Source organism: Pistacia vera, unplaced genomic scaffold (assembly GCF_008641045.1).
Source record: "Pistacia vera cultivar Batoury unplaced genomic scaffold, PisVer_v2 Contig478, whole genome shotgun sequence".
Lineage (NCBI taxonomy): Eukaryota > Viridiplantae > Streptophyta > Magnoliopsida > Sapindales > Anacardiaceae > Pistacia > Pistacia vera.
In genome coordinates, this window is record NW_022196310.1 from 505797 (window position 1) to 524645 (window position 18849).

General features: G+C 37.5%; 1 protein-coding gene across 1 annotated transcript; it reads right to left on the reverse strand.

Moving 5' to 3' along the window:
- Positions 1-5104: 5104 nt before the first annotated feature.
- Positions 5105-15674, reverse strand: LOC116146405 (F-box protein At3g54460). The gene is made up of 11 exons (XM_031431809.1): positions 15025-15674; positions 11370-13979; positions 10690-10903; positions 10304-10591; positions 10158-10217; positions 9940-10070; positions 9030-9144; positions 8048-8194; positions 6173-6294; positions 5946-6052; positions 5105-5470 (listed from the first exon to the last, which is right to left on the reverse strand). Exons 1-8 carry the CDS (start codon positions 15504-15506, stop codon positions 8054-8056), a joined length of 4041 nt encoding a protein of 1346 aa, XP_031287669.1. The 5' UTR covers positions 15507-15674; the 3' UTR covers positions 5105-5470; positions 5946-6052; positions 6173-6294; positions 8048-8053.
- Positions 15675-18849: the final 3175 nt, after the last annotated feature.

The window sequence follows — 18849 nt, forward strand, 5'->3', positions numbered from 1 at the left end:
AGTATCAAAATGTAAAAGCAAAGATGAATAGAGAATAACAAGGCTGATTTTCCACAATAGATGAAGACACAAAAACAATAATTGCTGGCTTCGAGGCCCAGTACCTCCCAGTCCCAATTTCCCCTTTTTTCTTGATAACCCACAAATATCCTCTGTCACCCTTTTACACCCAACTTCATTTAACAGAATTATTCCCATTCCAATCCAAGGATGCCACCTGTCCTTCCAAGGATGCCACTTGTCCCCTGCTTGTTGAGTAGAAAGTACCATTTATCCCTTCTGTCCAAGCTTTTTCCTGTTGAAAACATGCACCAGCGGGGTCTCATCATTACCTTCCCCAAGGAGAGCCACCTGTCCCCAAGGTGGAAGAAAGGAAATTGGCTATCAATGGAGGTGAAATCCTCCCATGTGTTCTCATAGTGGGTAAGCCCTTCCCTTTGATTAAGACTTCCAAAGTACCATTCAACAGTTTGCGCTTACGTAGAACCTCTTCAGGTTCGACTTGCAATACCAAATCCTCGTCAAGTGTTGCAGGAAAGGGTTGTGCAGTGGGCGGCGGGTACTTTGTTTTCTTGAGTTGTGACACATGGAAAACATCATGGATGCATGCCGAAGGGGGTAGATCCAAACGATAAGCCACTAATCCAATCTTTTTCTGTAACTTCAAAAGGGCCATAGAAGCGGGGGCTGAGTTTCTCATTGTATCGACGAGCCAAGGAACAAAGTCGGTAGGGTTGCAACTTAAGGTAAACCGAATCTCCCACTTCTAACTGAACTTCTCGTCTCTTTGCATCGACATAGTGTTTCATTTGGGTTTGGGCTTTGAGGAGATTATCCCGTAACTCAGCAAGGATGATATTGCGAGTTTGTAGTTGACAGTTCACTTCGTCAACTGGTGAACCATGATCCGAAAATTTAAGAAGAATGGGAGGATCACGCCCATAAAGTGCTTTAAAAGGGGTCATACCTGTGGAGCCGTTGAAAGTCGTATTGAACCAGAACTCGGCCCAAGAGATCCATTTAGGCCATTGGCAAGGCTGGCTACTCACAAAACAGCGAAGGTACATTTCAACACATCGATTGACCACTTCCGACTGGCCATCAGTTTGAGGGTGATATGCCGAGCTCATGCGAAGCTGCGTGCCCAAGTGTTTAAACAACTTCTTCCAAAAATAACTGATGAAAACTCGGTCGCGATCGGATACAATGGAGCGGGGAAACCCATGTAGCCGAACAATCTCCTTGATAAAAAGGTGGGCAACATCCGTGGCCGTGTAGGGATGCTTAAGGGCCAAGAAGTGGCTATACTTAGTTAGTCGGTCAACCACGACCAGGATGGTATCGGCAATATTTGTTTTGGGAAGCCCGGTGATGAAATCCATAGATATGTCTTCCCAAACCTGCTCAGGAATGGATAGAGGCTGCAATAACCTTGCGGGACTCAAGGCCTGGTATTTATTTTGTTGACAAACTGCACAGGAATCGACAAACTCCTTGATATCTCGTTTCATGCCCTCCCAGTACACCACACTGCTGAGTCTTTTAAAAGTGCGAAAGAAACCCGAATGACCCCCAACAGGAGATGAGTGAAACTCATGTAGAAGAAGTGGAATGTGGGCCCCTTTCCTTGGTACAACTAGGCGACCATTACACAAGAGATGGTGGCCAACTAACGTGAATGGTGGGTGGCCATTGGGATCCAACAACAATTTTTGACAATTCCACGCAATTTGTCATCTTGTTGAATAGCATCCTCTAATTCTTCCATACCTACAAAATATCTGACAGACAACCCATCAAATTCCACCTGTTCACCTCTTCTAGACAATGCATCAGCTACCCGATTCTCTGCCTCTGGTTTATACTGGATAATAAAATTCAACCCAATCAGTTTAGCAACCCATTTCTGTTGATCTTCACCTAGTAACCGCTGATCCGTTAGAAAATGGAGGCTCCTTTGGTCTGTCCTAATAATGAAGCGACGCCCCCATAAATAATGTCGCCACTTCTGAACTGCCATCACAATAGCCATTAATTCCCGCTCATATACTGATTTAAGCTTCGATTGAGATGATAAGCCTTTGCTTAAAAAAGCCAACGGTCTACCCTCCTGCATCAGGACAGCCCCTAACCCACTCCCTGAGGCATCAGTTTCAATGATAAATTCCTTAGTAAAGTCTAGCAAAGCTAACACCGGAACTGAAGTCATTATCCTCTTAAGCTCATCGAAGGCCTTTTGGGCTTCCGAATTCCATTGAAATGCATCTTTCTTAAGTAAACTGGTGAGAGGAATGGCGATTTTCTCGTAATCCTTGACGAACCTTCGGTAGTAACCGGTCAAACCCAGAAATCCTCGTAATGCCCTGATATCCTTGGGACTTGGCCATTGTAAAACACTGTCAATTTTGGAAGGATCAACTGCCACCCCACATGCTGAAATGACGTGTCCCAAATATTCTAATTCTCACTGACCGAAGAAACACTTCTTCCTATTGGCAACCAAGTGGTGTTCTTCAAGGGTGCTGAGGGTGATCTCTAAGTGTCGGATATGATCCTCTTTAGTGTGGCTGTAAACCAATGTGTCATCAAAGAATACCAAAATGAACCGATGTAGAAAAGGCCGAAATATGTCATTCATCAAGGCTTGGAAAGTGGCTGGGGCATTAGTCAACCCAAAGGGCATGACTAAGAACTCATAATGTCCTTCATGTGTCCTAAAAGCGTTTTGTGGGTGTCCCCCTCCTTTACTCGAATCTGGTGGTAGCCCGACTTCAAATCTAATTTGGAAAAAATGGAAGCTTCTCCTAATTCATCAAACAATTCGTCAACCATTAGGATGGGGAACTTATCCAGAACCGTGATCTTATTAAGAGCCCTGTAATCCACACAAAATCGCCAACCACCGTCTTTCTTTTTCACCAATAACACTGGGCTAGAAAAGGGGCTAAGGCTGGGCTTAATGATACCGGCAGCTAACATCTCACTCACTAGTTTTTCTATCTCATTTTTCTGGTAGTAGGGATAGCGGTAGGGTCTAATATTTGGGGTTTGGGAGCCAGGGAGGAGGTTAATGGAGTGGTCTTGGGTCCTTGGCAGTGGTAATCTTGGAAGTGAAGAGAAGATTGACTGATACCGAACCAGAACTAGTAGAATGTCGCTGTCCTCTTCAACTTGTGATTCACCTAGCTTCTGCAAATTACCAAATTCCACAAAACACCCATGTCCCTCGCGTTGAATTGTCCGCAGCATAGCTTTTAAGGAAATCAGAGTTTTGCTCCGAGAAGGGTCACCCACAAATTTCACAATTCTGTCTCCTAGTCTGAACTTCATTACCTGTGTTTTCCAATCCACCGTTGTTTCCCCCAAAGTTTCCAACCATGCCACACCCAAAACCACATCTGCACTGTTCATCTCAAATGGAAAAAAATTCTATATAATTAGAGTCCCCTGAATGTCCAACTGTACCTCCCTACATTCTCCCTCACATCGCACCCAATATCCGTCTCCCACACGTACCCCAAAGGTTTGCGTCTGCATCATTGGTAATCCCAACTTCTCAGTCACACCCTTGCTGATAAAATTATGTGATGCTCCACTGTCGATCAACATTATCACTTCAACCCCACTGATTTTTCCCTTTACCTTCATGGTTTTCGGACTTGAGATTCCCACGACTGAACTAATTGAAAGCTTCGCATCATTTGGTAGTTGCTCCTCCACGGTCTCACTCAGATCGGCCTTAACGTCATTTGGCTCATCTTGACTCTCATCCTCATCAATCAACACGACGCGGAACTGCTTGTCTCCACACCGGTGGCCTGGAAAAATTTTTGCGTCACACCGAAAACAAACCCCACGCGCCTTTTTTCTCTAGATCTCAAGTTCTGTCATCTGTTTGAAGGGAAATTCTTTTCTGAAAACTAAGCTGCTCGGTTGCTGCTGGACAGAGTTATTGCTGCTACGTTGACTAGCATTTGGAGAAAAATGGCTGGTTCTCTCGTTCCATTGGCGGCCTGATTGGGCAGAAAAATTTTGATGTTGGCTAGAGTTTAAATTCGCGCTACCTGAAGGAACTAATGGATTAGAGTTTTGTGCAAGCTTTGACCCATTTTCCTGCTGCCAAAAACTTTTACCCAGTCCACCACTATAGGCCCAATTTATCCTACTAATTCCACTGCCCATAACAGACTTAACACCCTTATTTAGCCCATGTTTTAATTCTTCCAAGGCCCTATTTTTTTTTTTCTATCTTCTGGGCCAGTTCAATTAGCTGAATAATGGAAGTGGGCTGGCCCAATCTAACCTCAGCTTTTAATTCGGGTTTTAGCCCATTCAGAAACGCAGCCCAAAGTAAATCCTCCTTCTCATCCTTCAATGGAGCTGACAGGGCTTCAAACTTGCGGCGGTAATCCTCCACTGTTCCGGTCTGCCGGATTCCCATCAACGCCTCATACGGACCACCATCTTGGGATCCTCCGAACCGCTGAAGCAGAGACAGTTTAAACACTACCCAAGTCGTGACTGGAGCGTGGATTTCCATCCACTAGAACCAATTTATGGCGTCTCCCTCCAAACACACAGCCATCGTGTTCAACCACTCCTCTTCTGCCACTTGATACACGTTGAAGTACCTCTCTATCCGGAACAACCACCCATACGGATCCTCTCCGACGAAGACTGGCATCTCGATTTTCCGGCCAGCGCATCCTGGACATCGTCAGCCATCTATTCCGTTTTCGTCATTCATATTTGCATTAGGGTCCTCATTTTCCCCCGCTGTGTTGCCTGTATTGTTTATGGGTGTCTCTGTCGAACCACCCCTTTCAGCTCTTCTAACTTCTTCTTCATCCTTACGCCTAATCCAAGCTTGGATTTCCAGCAAACAATCTCTCATGGTTCCCATGTCCTTCTCCACAACATCTAATCTGTTTTCCATCCTTGTTCCAACCATTCCCCAAACGTCACCTGCTCTGATACCAACTTGTTAGGACCATGCTGTTTCATTCAATCTCTCCTGCTGTTCCACCTGCAACTAAACTTATATACACTACAATATCCAGCAACAGATCCATGGCCACAGCACACAACACACTCACTCAATCAATCAATCTGAATATTCTCAATAAGTGTATTAATAATCAAGGGTTCAGTACAACTTTCTCAAGAGTATCAAAAATGTAAAAGAAAAGATGAATAGAGAATAACAAGGCTGATTTTCCACAACAGACGAAGAACACAAAAACAATAATCTGCTGGCTTCGAGGGCCAGTACCTCCCCAGTCCCAATTTCCCCTTTTTCTCTAATACCCCACAAATATCCCCTGTCACCCTTTTTACGCCCAACTTCATTCTAACAGAATTATTCCCATTCCAATCCAAGGATGCCACCTGTCCTTCCAAGGATGCCACTTGTCCCCTGCTTGTTGAGTAGAAAGTACCATTTTATCCCTTCTGTCCACGCTTTTTCCTTCTGTTGAAAACATGCACCAGCGAGGTCTCATCATATTACTTTCTAAATCATCACCCATTGCAGTATGTTCTGTTAATGCTAGCAACAAATGCTTCTTCAAAACAAAAACTAATCCAATATAATCAACGAAAGATTTGCATACTATTGTTCTATTGCCAGACTCCAGTATCCAGAAAGTGTGACCAGCAGAAACGATTTGCAAACATTTCTCTGAAATATGATTTGTTCATGCAGAAATGATTGGCAAAAAATTTCTCTGAAATATTATTTGCGAACATTTCTCTATGACAGCAAAAGAAAATCAATGAAAACTACATGTTTGGATGGTCAAGAAAGAATTAAGCTAAATCAACCTCTATGGTGACAATGAAAATGCAGTGAGTACGTACCGAGCAATAATAAATGGCCACAAAAGAATGCATTAATAAAAATGTTCTTTCATATAATTTTAGCATGAACTAGTTTCTGCATTCACCTCCTTCGTGATGGTGATCCACTACTGATTACAGCACCACGAACAATGGATCCTGTGTAACAACCAGATTTTCTAATCAATTAAGGCACCATGGCTGGGATTGGAAACTGTACAAAAATAGCAGCTCAGCATCAGATACAGTGGTGTTTTTAACAAATAAATGTAAGAAATTTATGGACACATCCAAACTTATATAATAAGCCAATCAATTCCAGATTAGTACCTACCAACCCAGATTAAATCCAAGTATTCCATTTAAAACTTGGAACTTGAACTGGAAGCTCCTTCCCTTTAATTTTTGAGGAAGAGGACCAACCTTCAACTTGATTCCAACTTAGAGTATAAATTCCTACCAGAATAAATAAATAAATAAATAAGACAACAAAGAAAAAAAATACCAGAATAAATAAATAAATAAGACAAGAAAGAAAAAAAATTGAGTTGATAACAAATTAGCAAATTGAATTTCAAGGGAAAAAAAAAGTTGGTACATGCATTTAAAAGGTTTCTTTGCACATACATGTTACTCTTAAAACATGCTTCTATAGTACTTTAAATCAGCAGAAGCACTTACAAGAAGCTATTTCAAAAAAGAGAAATTTTGTAGTAGAAGCACCAAATAATAAGCTGTGCATGATTTAGCAGATTCCAAAATCCATTTAAAAGAAAATATATCAAGCTTATTTTCCTTTGAGGCAGCTCAAAGCGACCCAAGTTAGGGATAATGGAAAAACTAGTCATACATGGCAGAGGTACTCCAATGCACATGCAGAGAAAATGGGCTAGTCATATAGATAGACACATAACAGGATATAGTAAGCTTGTTCAGGTGGCTGGAAAATATTATAATTTTCCTTACCTGGCAGCTTACAAAGCTACAAGAATCGGGTGAGAATCAACAAACTTTGACCAACAATTCTAGCTAAATTTCAGGGAGTTAACAACCTAGTCAGCCATCATTTTCAAAATCCCTTCATCTTCTTTTCCCTCTTAACGCAATTTAGTCTTCTCTTTTGCTTAAAATTTATATATAAGCAATGAAGAAGCATTTGATTCACTTTTTGGCCACTTCTCAAGCAACCACTACTCAAGATCTCTTCCTCTACTAGTTCTCCACAAGACATAAACTTCTGCTCACCAAGAATAGTCTCATTTAAAAGATACCAGTAAAGGCACCTTGGAGCTCAAGCGAAAAAGCTGGCCACCACTCTCCCACCTTCAATTTTCCTTTTTCAAATTTTAATTTCACTCTATTTAACTTTTAAAAGCCAATACAACTTGACTAACACAAAGTTTAAGTCCAAGCCTAACGTATCCAATACACACATAATATTATATTGTTAATTGTGTGAGTATGTAAGCTCGTTTCTAGCCTTCTACACGTGCTTTCAAGTATTCCTATCATGTTTGACCCCCATTGATTTACTCCTTCAAGTGAATTGAGCTAGCTCTAGAAACAAATGACCTATATTTGCCCATGAAACTTCTATGTTGTTATGCTTTTATAATATTAAAATTAGGTAAGTTTTGGTATTACCTTCAACTTCAGTACAATAGCTCTATTACTTCTATATTGAATGACAATTGTTAATTGTGTAAAATAAATTTACTCTATCTTGTCTATAACATCCAGGATACCCCTTATGTTGAAAATTTCTATTACATTGATATACAACTTATCCTCACACTAGGCTTAGACTTACCTTTGTTTTCTCCTTGTTTTCCCTCCACGTCATAGTTGAGTTCCTGATTCTTCTTAGTTGAGTAACAAAGACTAACATAAACCAAATTTCTATTTTGCATGTATTCAATTGCATATAATAATGCTATAAACCACATGTTACTTTAAACATTGTGCTTAATATCTAACTTTGTATCCCTACATATGACCAATGATGGATGCATAGGTCTGTGGCTGCGCAGGTTATAGGACCTACATTTTGGATAGAATAACGTTTGTATCTATGTTGGTTTGAATGTGAATGGGTACGATTAAAGATGTGAACCATATTAAAGTTAATGGCCATATTAAATGCAAACAGCTCAGAGTTATGAAGTATGAATTACTGCCAATTACATAATATGAGGCAAAACATATATACCTTTGTTTATGAATTTGTCCGCACAAAACTGAGCTGAGCCAAATAATTGCTCTCAGCTAAATCATGAAGTGTACGATGAGAACGTGTCCCTTCACGATCAGGTTTTCCAAAATCTTCTTTCAAGAATCTTCTACATTTATCAGTATCCTACAGTAAAAGGAAGCCAACCGTTAAAAAAAGACCAAAATGTAGTGTATAGTACAATGATCTGTGTGAAGAACCATAATAATGCAAACATTGCCAATCTTTGATCTTACAGAAAGACACAAAACTGAGAAAGAAATTTTATAAAAGGATCCGAACAAAAGGTAAATGCCTTCACATAAATGGCCAGTCATTCAAAATCAAATAAATAGTATCTTTTAGTTTTGCATTCTGGTAAATTAATTTACAAGATAGGTGCTTTGTGGCCAGCTTGACTTCTATTATGTGCCATAAAGATTATGTGAAGGAGGATCTAAACCAGCTCAGTAAACCTGTGGTAAATATTAAAGATGGAAGGAATCTCCTATTTGTTGACATATGACATGAAATGTGAAACATTTTCACTAAATGCAATTCTCAATATATGAACATTTACTTGGTATGCCAATTTTGATAGTTTTTCATTCTTTAACATGCTCTTGATAAAGATTTAAGAATCATTTGGCAAAAGTTCATATCTATACCTTTTTCCTATTCTTTCCATTCTTTTACATATCATTTTCAAATCATTATATGCTTTATTCTATCCAACATCCACCAATTCAGAGAAATTTTTAGATTAACAAAAAGAAAACGAATAATTTTTAAAAAATGCTTTTATACCAGTAAGCATATAACAAGTCAGTTTTTCCTTTAGAATTTTGATAAAACATAAAGCTTGATGATTGATATGCACATATTAACAACTGGGTATGTAATATAATAAGGAAGCTTTCATACTAATGTAAAAGTACTAATGTTTCAAAAATTAAATCATTATTTTAGGAGAAAGCTACACCTGCAAGAATTTCAGCATTTGTTCTTCAATCGTACCACGCATTGCTAGAGTTTCTACGTGAATTGGACGACTAGCACCCATCCGATGAGCACGACTAATGACTTGTTCTTCCATGCTAATAAAGTTTCAACAAAGAAAACAATTTACACCACTTTGGTTAGAAAAAGGGTGTTCGATATAATTTCAAATACAGTAGTTAAAAAAAGAATCATGGCATCAAGACATTTTTCTTCTCGAATATTCTCATCACAGATGGAAGAAGTGGGGGCAAGGAAAATGGCATGGTACTTGAAATAAAAATGGATGAGGAAGATAACCAAGCGTGTGTTTGGTTATGATTATTTCATTTTTTGAGAGAAAAGTCAATACAATGAAAATAGGTGAATTAAAATTTTGTAGTTTTAAGATTCAAAAAAATGTTTGGGATCATAGTTCGAAAATATTGAATAAAATATTTTAATAATTAAAATATTCTTAATTATTATTTGCATGTATTTTAATGATGAACCACATTAAAATATTCTCAATTGTCATTAAAACATTTTTGCATTCAGTATCAGTGAACAGGTGGCACATACTTATTCAAAAGATGTCATAATAACTGTTACAGAAGAAAAGGATAAAAGTAGTTTTCTCAAATCAGTTTTCTCAAATCTTTCACATTTCACTGATAAAGCAAAACACGAAAGTTTGCATTCTGCATTATTGAAAATGAATACTTGTCTTATGTTTCATGAAAGAGAAAATCGCAAAACATTTTCCTGAATGATAAACAAACACATCCTAAAATTTTAAGGAGGACAGAAACATTTAAAGAAAACTAAAAACCAAGAACTTGGGCTATCCAAAGAATTTTATTTTTCCCCTTCTAAGAAAAGTATTATATCAAATCATAATCAAATAACATTACCTTCTGTCCCAGATCGGTTCCATTAAAAAAACATGAGTTACAAAGCTCAAATCAAGACCCAATGCAGCACTTCCATCCATTAAAAGAGCCAGACAGCTATGATCGTGCTGGAATGTGGCCAGTGACTTAATCTAAATGATTAAAAATTAATTAAGTTGAAGCACACAAAGAAAAATTTAAGATATAAAATATCTGGAAAAAAGCTTAAAGAAAAGTACCTTGTTGCTAGAATGCATCGGACTATACATACCAGCAAATTTGATACCAGCAATTGTTAACTGTCAAACAGGCAAGCAGTTCATAATCCATTATTTGCATGAAATAACCACAAAAAGACATGTCAAAACAATGATAAAGTAGCTACCTGCTGCTCAATCACATGTATATGCTCCAGAAACTGAGAAAATATAATAACCTTCTCTGGTAGTGCCTTGTAAGACTCCACACTTGGTCTATAGGAATCCTGCTCCAACAATACACTCAAATTGCTCTTCTGAGGTGGACAAACTAGCTCCTTGGCGTGGTTGATGCAATTATCTTCATCCATAGGATTATCACTCTCTCTATCAACCTCCTGTAATGTTTTCAACTTCTCTACTAGATATGTGACTTTACTGCTAGAAGTTGATTGCCAATCAGGATTCCAGTCATCCTAAATATAGATAAAACCAAAAGCATAGATTACTAAACATTGTTTACATATAAGTATGTAAAAAAGACAAAAGAAATTCCACTTTGAGGAAAGCCTACCTGCCTATACGAAGGTTGTAACTCAATAAGATCTTTTGGGACAGGCCACTTTGGGTTGGGGTTTTCAGGGCGGGTTAATATTTCAGGAGACTGCATCTCATATAAGTTACCACAGCCGGGGAAAGTACACCTTTCGCTGTCCAATGCAACACAACCAAGGCACAAAAGATGCCTACAAGGGGTAATGACTGGTAGACGGCACCATTCCTTGCATCTAACTCATAAGAATAGGGATAAAAGAAATTTCTTTAATGTGAAATCTAGACACTTAACAATAATTCAGTAGTTAAAAAGTTAAAAAAAAAAATCATTAGCAAAATGTTACCTGAGACAGTTACCTCCATAGAGGAGGTTATATTTAACGAAAGCATATTCCTCTGAAGCAGGATCAAGACCATTTTCAACTAACATATCCATTGTTTCTTGAATATCCTCGCCAGCATCTGTTACTTTANATATAAGTTACCACAGCCGGGGAAAGTACACCTTTCGCTGTCCAATGCAACACAACCAAGGCACAAAAGATGCCTACAAGGGGTAATGACTGGTAGACGGCACCATTCCTTGCATCTAACTCATAAGAATAGGGATAAAAGAAATTTCTTTAATGTGAAATCTAGACACTTAACAATAATTCAGTAGTTAAAAAGGAAAAAAAAAAATCATTAGCAAAATGTTACCTGAGACAGTTACCTCCATAGAGGAGGTTATATTTAATGAAAGCATATTCCTCTGAAGCAGGATCAAGACCATTTTCAACTAACATATCCATTGTTTCTTGAATATCCTCGCCAGCATCTGTTACTTTAATGTGTCCAGCTACACAGCATGATAACCTCACATTCTTAATGGTAGTAATTCGAAATTTCCACTGCTTTGGATTCAGTAAACTTTCAACATGGGAAGGATCATTCCAGTCAGCCATTAATATATTGCGTCGTACTGTAACTACCAGTTCATTATAGCTTTTTGCATGCTCCTCATTGAAATCCAGAAATGTTACCACCTTGATGCATGGAGGAATAGTTTGCAAATCTATCTTTCTAGCACTAATCATGCACCTATGGAGCAACTGAAACAAACGTGATCGACCCTCCTCCATTTCTAGCTCAAATGGCCTAAGAATGCCAGCCTCCCATGACTTATGATTATTTCCATATGCTTCTTCATGAAGGAACTTCAGCATTGGTTGAAGATGAGATAACTGACTATTCGGAGTGTTTGGAGTAGGGGTTCCAGTTAATAGCCAACGATTTGAAGCAGTCAATGAAACAGCCATTTGCAATTTGTTTGTCAAGTTAAGACTTGACCCAAGGGTGTGTCCTTCATCTAACATGACCCTAAGCCAATGCACTTGCATCATTGGACTTTTCTTGCGGGGCCCCCATTCTGCACTTAAACGGTTAAAGGTAGTGATAACAATATCATAGTCCCAAGCTAGACTGTGAGCAGAAGGCTTTTTATGATCAGTCCAAACAAAAAGCCGCAACTGTCCAGGTCTGACATGTTTCTGGATTTGGGTTTTCCAGTGGTCAACTAAATAAGGAGGAACAACCACTAGAGTTGCCCTTGATAAATATAACCTGACCGAATCTAGTGGTTCACAGAGAGCAATTCTAAGAGCATCCAAATCAAATGCCAAGTTTTCAAGAGTCCGTGGATAATACCACCTACTAGTACCCTTTTCCATTCTCCTCACAAGACCAAATGCTTGAAATATTTTACGGAACCCTTGGGCATCTCCCTCACCTAAAATTGGACTTGTCAAACCAATTGTTTCCATTTCAGCAAGTTTTTCTGGAGAAAGTTTAGTCAGCCAAGTTAACGCTTTCTTAGTTTTAGAATTTATCAGGGCATAGTGTTCCTTAAGCACACTGATAAAAAATGACACATTTTGCTTTTTTCCGCCAGAAGTTCCTTTAATGTGAAATCCTGGCAGGTATGTGATAGACTGGCAATTATCCCAAGCTTCTTCTGGATCCCTACAACTCTGATGTGTAAGGTCTGTGTTCATACTACAAAACCATGCTGCTGTAGCATCAGTAACACTTGCATCTTCAACCTTTCTCCACTTATGACAGGCATCACACTGAACCCAAGTTTCATTAAATACAAAATGGTCAGCATTAGCCTTGTCAGCCCTCTTGCAATTGTTCGACACTAGATATGATAAACCAATTTGAGATCTCTGAGAGACATGGTTAGGGTGATTAGCACGCTTCTTTGTGGATGACTTTGTTTTAGTCCTGCTATAGTCAGAATAACTAGACTCTACATCATAAGCATGAAAAAGGTTCTTCCTTATTCGACCCAAGCTCCTTGTGCACCTAACTAAACGCGAAGCAGGTTCAGAGTTTGCATCTGATGGTGTATTCATTACTATACCAGGAAAAGAACCAACTCTCTCAATTTGCTTGCCTGGATCCATTAACCTAGGTCTTTTAGGGAATGGGTATTTTAAATCTTCCATGGAAGTAAATTTATCTAAAGAAAATTTTCCCCTGCAAGCATTCTGATACACAAGTCTTTTCCCTACAAACATATTGTTACAGGTGAATTTATCACCACTAAGGTCATAATACCCACACCTCTTGTCACCATTATGAGTGCACCAGATAATTTGAACTCCATCTGGAGGGTCAGCCAGTGTTCCTTGCGTCTTCAGAATAAGAGAAAGAGCAGTTATAGTCTTACCTAGTCCAGGTTCATCACAGAACATTCCCCCACGAAAATCTCTGATAGTGGGGACTAAAGCAGTAACTATATCACCAGAAACAGCATTAACATAGAAAGGAAACCCATCTTCAGTCAAGAAATCCATGTACAGAGGATGTTGGAGAACTTCAGAATTCCGCTCCCGGTGCAACATCCACTCAACTGCAGCCTGCTGATGAGGAAAAAGCCTGAGTTTCATACATGGCATAATTGATGCAGCTAAGGTTCTTAAATGGCGACAAGTTGCAGCAACCTTGACCAGGTCCATTGGACCAAGCCGAGTTAGTATAGAAAGCAGAATATCATTTGTCACATCTGACATGCCAGAGCTGCAAGAATCAACCTCTGGTTTTACTCTAGAAGAATCAAGCTTACCCCTATTTGATACACTAGGCAAGCTCTTAAAAACTTCATGCAGTTCAAAAAGCCTTTTCTTAGAGGAATCCTGGGCACCACAGTGCAAATTGCAGTGGAGAACATGGCAATCAGAAATATTCCAAATTCTACTTCCATTTGAATCTTTACAATATTCACCACTATCAACAAGCATTGCCTTTCTATGCGCCCAATCACAACTGCAGATTACTTAAACTGCATTAGCAAGGTAGATAAGACTAATGTAAAATAGAAAGACAAAATGTCACTTCTTTTACAAGATAACAAAATTACTAATATAACTAATGGAGTCAGCAAATAGAAAACTATAACTCAGTATCTGCAAGATTAAATTTCAAGGGTGTTGCAGCAAGAATACAACCAGGACTAGCAAAAGTATAACCTGGACATTTAAAACTGTTAATGTAAATTTGGTAGGTGGAAATAGCAATTTAAAATAATTTTTTTGTACATATAAGTTTCACTATATTGGTTAAAGCTCTATATCCTGAAGGATCTGAAAGCTGAAGGTTCTACGTCAAGTAATAAATACTTACAAGGTCAAGCTATAGTAACTTAAATTTTTAACTTAATTTGAAAAACTAATTTTTTTTTTTTTTTTTAATTTTGTTTAATTTAGTTTTGCTAAGAAACAATTTGAAACTAATTAATAGCCATTCAGGTATCATGATCCAACGGCTTAAAAGGTAATAAGGTGACACATAAAATAACTACTTGAAACTACCCATTCACAACCATTAGATTAAAGCAAATAAAAGATCGAAAACTTGTATCACCAATTTAAGTCAAAAAATTAAGTTGATATAGACTGACCCATAGTTAAATATGAAGATTTCTAAATTATTATTTATAAATAAAAAGGTACACCAAAAATGAAGTACTAATAGCTCTGGTTCAACCAAAATGGCGAATCTAGGGATTAAGTAACGATCTGTTACCAGAAACAGTTATGGAGATTTTTTATGGGGGTAATAAATTTCTTATGGCACACATTTATAAGAACCAAGTATGAACCTCCCAAGAAGGGATGAGACTACAGAGAGGTGATTGAGGTCTTGTTGATGCCCATGGAGATTAGATTAATTTATTAATGTTTAATTGAATATAAAAAATAATAATTACCGTTAATATAAGTTTATAAATTCAACTTTAGCGGATACTACAGTACCGGCTCACTGTAACCTCACCGGCCGTTTTCAGTACAAATAGTATTGGAGAATGTACCTCAAATGTCTGAACATAGCACCGGCAACCGAGCCGGACTTCGGAAACTGCCAACCGGACCACACGGCAATCGGCAAATACACATCCACAAGCACGACAGCTCTGGCTTCCTGATTTTCTCCAATCTCCACACGCATCACTCGCGCGTCGATCTTCACACACTTCTGATTCACCAACGACTGCAGCTGGTGCACCACACTCATGCTCCCATTAACTAATCCCATCCTCCTCAGCCTCCGATTTGAACCTGCACTCGAATTCCCCTTCGAAATGCCGCCGTGCTCGGGAAGTTTGGTGTCAACTAGGGAGAAAACTACGCCGTTTTCGGATCTGAAACCCGTTTCAGATCCGTCATAGAAGATGTGACATGGAGTGTTGAAAGGTATGGTTTGTTTGAGGTTAGAGCGAGGGGAATCAACTGTGAGAACTGCACAGAGGTAACCGCATAGTTTGTGGTCAGAAAACGATGACGTGTGGTCCATTGGATTGGCGAAATTAGGGTTTCGAATTTAAACGGCCTGAAGATGAAGAAAGCGCACCGGAGAGAGGAGGGCTTTTCTCGTAATGGTTTAGGTAGTTACGATACAGTTTTTCTTACGTTTCAGTTATGTTTTGTGGATCACGTGGTTCGTGGTAAGGTTATTGGGTGATTTGTCAACGGTTTGATCAACTTAGATATCATACTATGATGGCTGATCTTGATCGTACGGTTAGCAATCATGCAACACCGGAACTTTTCTTCGTGTTTTCTTTGATATAAGACTCGACTATTTAGGAGGTCAAATTTTCCATTTTCCATTTTTCATGGTTTGTTTCAAAAATTTTTGTTGCTTGTGTTTTGATTGTAGCATGATTATATATATATTATACTCTAAACATTGGATTAAGGATTTGGATTAACTCAATTTTAAGAGAAATTAACACAAACATTAAAATTATTTAATTAAATAATTAATTGCCATTAATTAATAATATTTAAAACTAAAAAATAATGAAATAAATCAAAATATAAAATCAAAATTATTTAAAATATATTTGGAATTTTATACATAGAGACAAAATCTTTTAATTTGAAATTTGACTTAAATTGAGATACAAATTTTCAACCATAGGTATTTTACAATCTAATGGATATGAGACGGTTTGGAAATACTTGTTTTGTTTGCCACATCAATAAGTCCTACACCATTTACCTGTATTGAATTTACAGCTGAAAAAATGTATACTCATCACTCAATTTAAGTTAAAAGTTTAAGTTACAAGGATCTCATTCCTTATATAAAACTATAGGTGCGTTTGGCTTATTATTTCTGCCCATATTCCCAATCTTATTCTCCAAATAATGTTTAACATATTATTCCATTAAATACCCCCTGAAAAAAAGTTTAAAAACTAACAAAAACACCCCCCGGCCCATACTTGCCAGATTTCAGCAACTACCGTTGGTGGTAGCCGGAATCTACCACAACAGTGAATTATTGATCTGAACTTGCCGGTAATTCACCGATCTGGCCTTTTCCAACCAGATCCACAATAGATCTGGCTGGAAAAAGCCAGATCTGGCTGTCAGTGACGGCCAAATCTTAGCCATCGTTGATCGACAACGACGGCCAAGATGGCCTTCTTTGGCCTTTTCTGACCGTGACGGCCACATATGGCACTAGAACTGGCCTTTTCCAGCCAGATCCGTGATGGATCTTGCCGAAAAATGTCATAGCGACGCCATAGCGGCCAGATCCGGCTGGTATATGTTGTTACACAATTTTTCGGCCAGATTCCAGCGGTGGTGGCCGGAATCTGGCACTGCGGGTGATGGGGGTCTTTTTGTCATTTTACAATAGTTTTATATATTGGGGTGTTTATTAAATTAGCAAACTTAGGGGGTTTTTTTATAAATTTTTAAATTTTACCTCGTAATACTCTTATATTCAATTATCCAATGCTATCCCCAAAATCCTATCCAAAACAATAAACCAAACGCACCCATAATATTTATACTAATACATGATTTTATATTTATACATATTATAAATACTATTTAAAACAAGCAAGTCATTTTCCTTTTTGCGATTTTAAAATATTGCTTTCAAAAAAAATATACCAATTGTGTTTTTATTTTGTTCTTAATATTTATCATTTAAATTAATCAATTTTCAACTTCTTCTAAAACATAAAATCCATTCATAAAAGAAAAATACACCCATTATTTTTATCATTATTTTAAACTGCTATTGAATCTAAATAAAACAAAGGTGCATTTATAAAGGTTTAGAAGATAAAAAAAATTGTTTTTTTTTATTTTTTAATGGGAGAATGACATTTCCCACCCAGGTTTGGTGAAACACCATTTCCCACCCTTCAAGTTTCAAATGACACTTTTTTCACCACTTCTTTAGGTTATGTATGTTTTTAGTAATATTTTATTGAAAACAAAAATAACTTTATTATTTTTTAATTAGTAAAAAAAAAAAAAAGTTAACCCCACCTAAAAAGTTAAGAGTAATGCTATGGAATTGTTTAGTTAATTAACCTTAATATTATTTATTTATAAAATCATCAATATTCAATCACTATTATTCAATAATCTACTAAATTTAAATTTTTTCATAATATAATGTTTTTTCATTTTTATTATTAACAGAGAAATAAATATTCTAATTAATTAAATAAACAAAAGAAAAGTGTATTTTACATTGAATTAATAAATAATCGGTAAACTTTACTTAATTAAATTTTAATTTATAATAACTGATTAAAAATAAACTATTTAAAGTATTTTCGTTTTTCAATCAAATATTAACAGAAAACTTACAGAATCTGACGAAGGTGAAAAGTGTCATTTGAAACTTGATGGGTGGGAAAGTATCGTTTCTCAAACTTGGTGGAAAAATGTTGTTCTCCCTTTTTTAATATAAAATATATATAAAATAGAAAAATTGTGTTCTTTAATATTTATATCATGTCCTTTCAAAATTAAAACCACGGTATGACAATTTTTACAAGGGTTGGTTTGGGCCATTTTGCCGTATGCTCTCCGGGACTTTAAAAAAATAAAAGATACAATAGATCTAATGGGAAGAAATAGTTTTAATAAATAGGCGGCGGTTTACAAGTTGGACGAGGAAATTTAACTCCCAGGCCACCCAATTTTCATTTAACAAAATGACCATGAAAATCTTTTGATTTTTTTGGGTTAAAAAATATGACGTGGCACACTTAAGTGTAATTAAAGCAGCAAAAAAGATTATGGTGAAAGGATTAAACATTTGTGGGTTAAAGTATAATAAGAGAAGTTGATTTAAATTTCAAAGGCAAAACACATTTCTCTCAGCTTCTCTTTCTCACAACAGGATTCAAACACCTTTCTCTCTCTCGTTTTTCTTCTAATTTTCTGCAATTTCTCAATTTTTGCTTTTTGCATTTTTGTCATTCCTTGTCATTCCCGATTAAGTTATATAGCTGAGATCCTTAAAAACAGAAAAAACTCATCTACTCCCCAAATTGTAGGCACCACTGGGTCTACCAAAAATGGAGAAGAAGAAGTTGTGGTGGAGTAACTTCCGATGACTGAAGTTACTCCACCAGGAGAGGAGACGGCGTCGACGGAAGACATTCTATTGGCAAACAAGGGAGGGCAAGAGTTAAAATTGAAACTGAGAGGAGGATGCCGACGCAAATTCCAGCGTCGGACATGATCGCTTAAGTGATTTAAAATCGCTTAAGCGACCAAGAGTAAAAGCAAAGGATCGCTTAAGCGATCTGGTATAAGCGATTTTAGATCGCTTAAGCGATCATGCATCTGGGCAAAGTTGATTCTGCTTCGGA

Bases quoted from the DNA above. Each gene is read 5' to 3' on its own strand.
- LOC116146405 (XM_031431809.1), bottom strand. From the start codon at position 15,506: ATGGACCACACGTCATCGTTTTCTGACCACAAACTATGCGGTTACCTC. The intron at 10,904-11,369 runs GTAACATTTTGC...CTTATGAGTTAG, and splicing joins TATGGAGGTAACTGTCTCAG to ATGCAAGGAATGGTGCCGTC. The intron at 10,592-10,689 runs GTAGGCTTTCCT...ATCTATATTTAG, and splicing joins TACAACCTTCGTATAGGCAG to GATGACTGGAATCCTGATTG.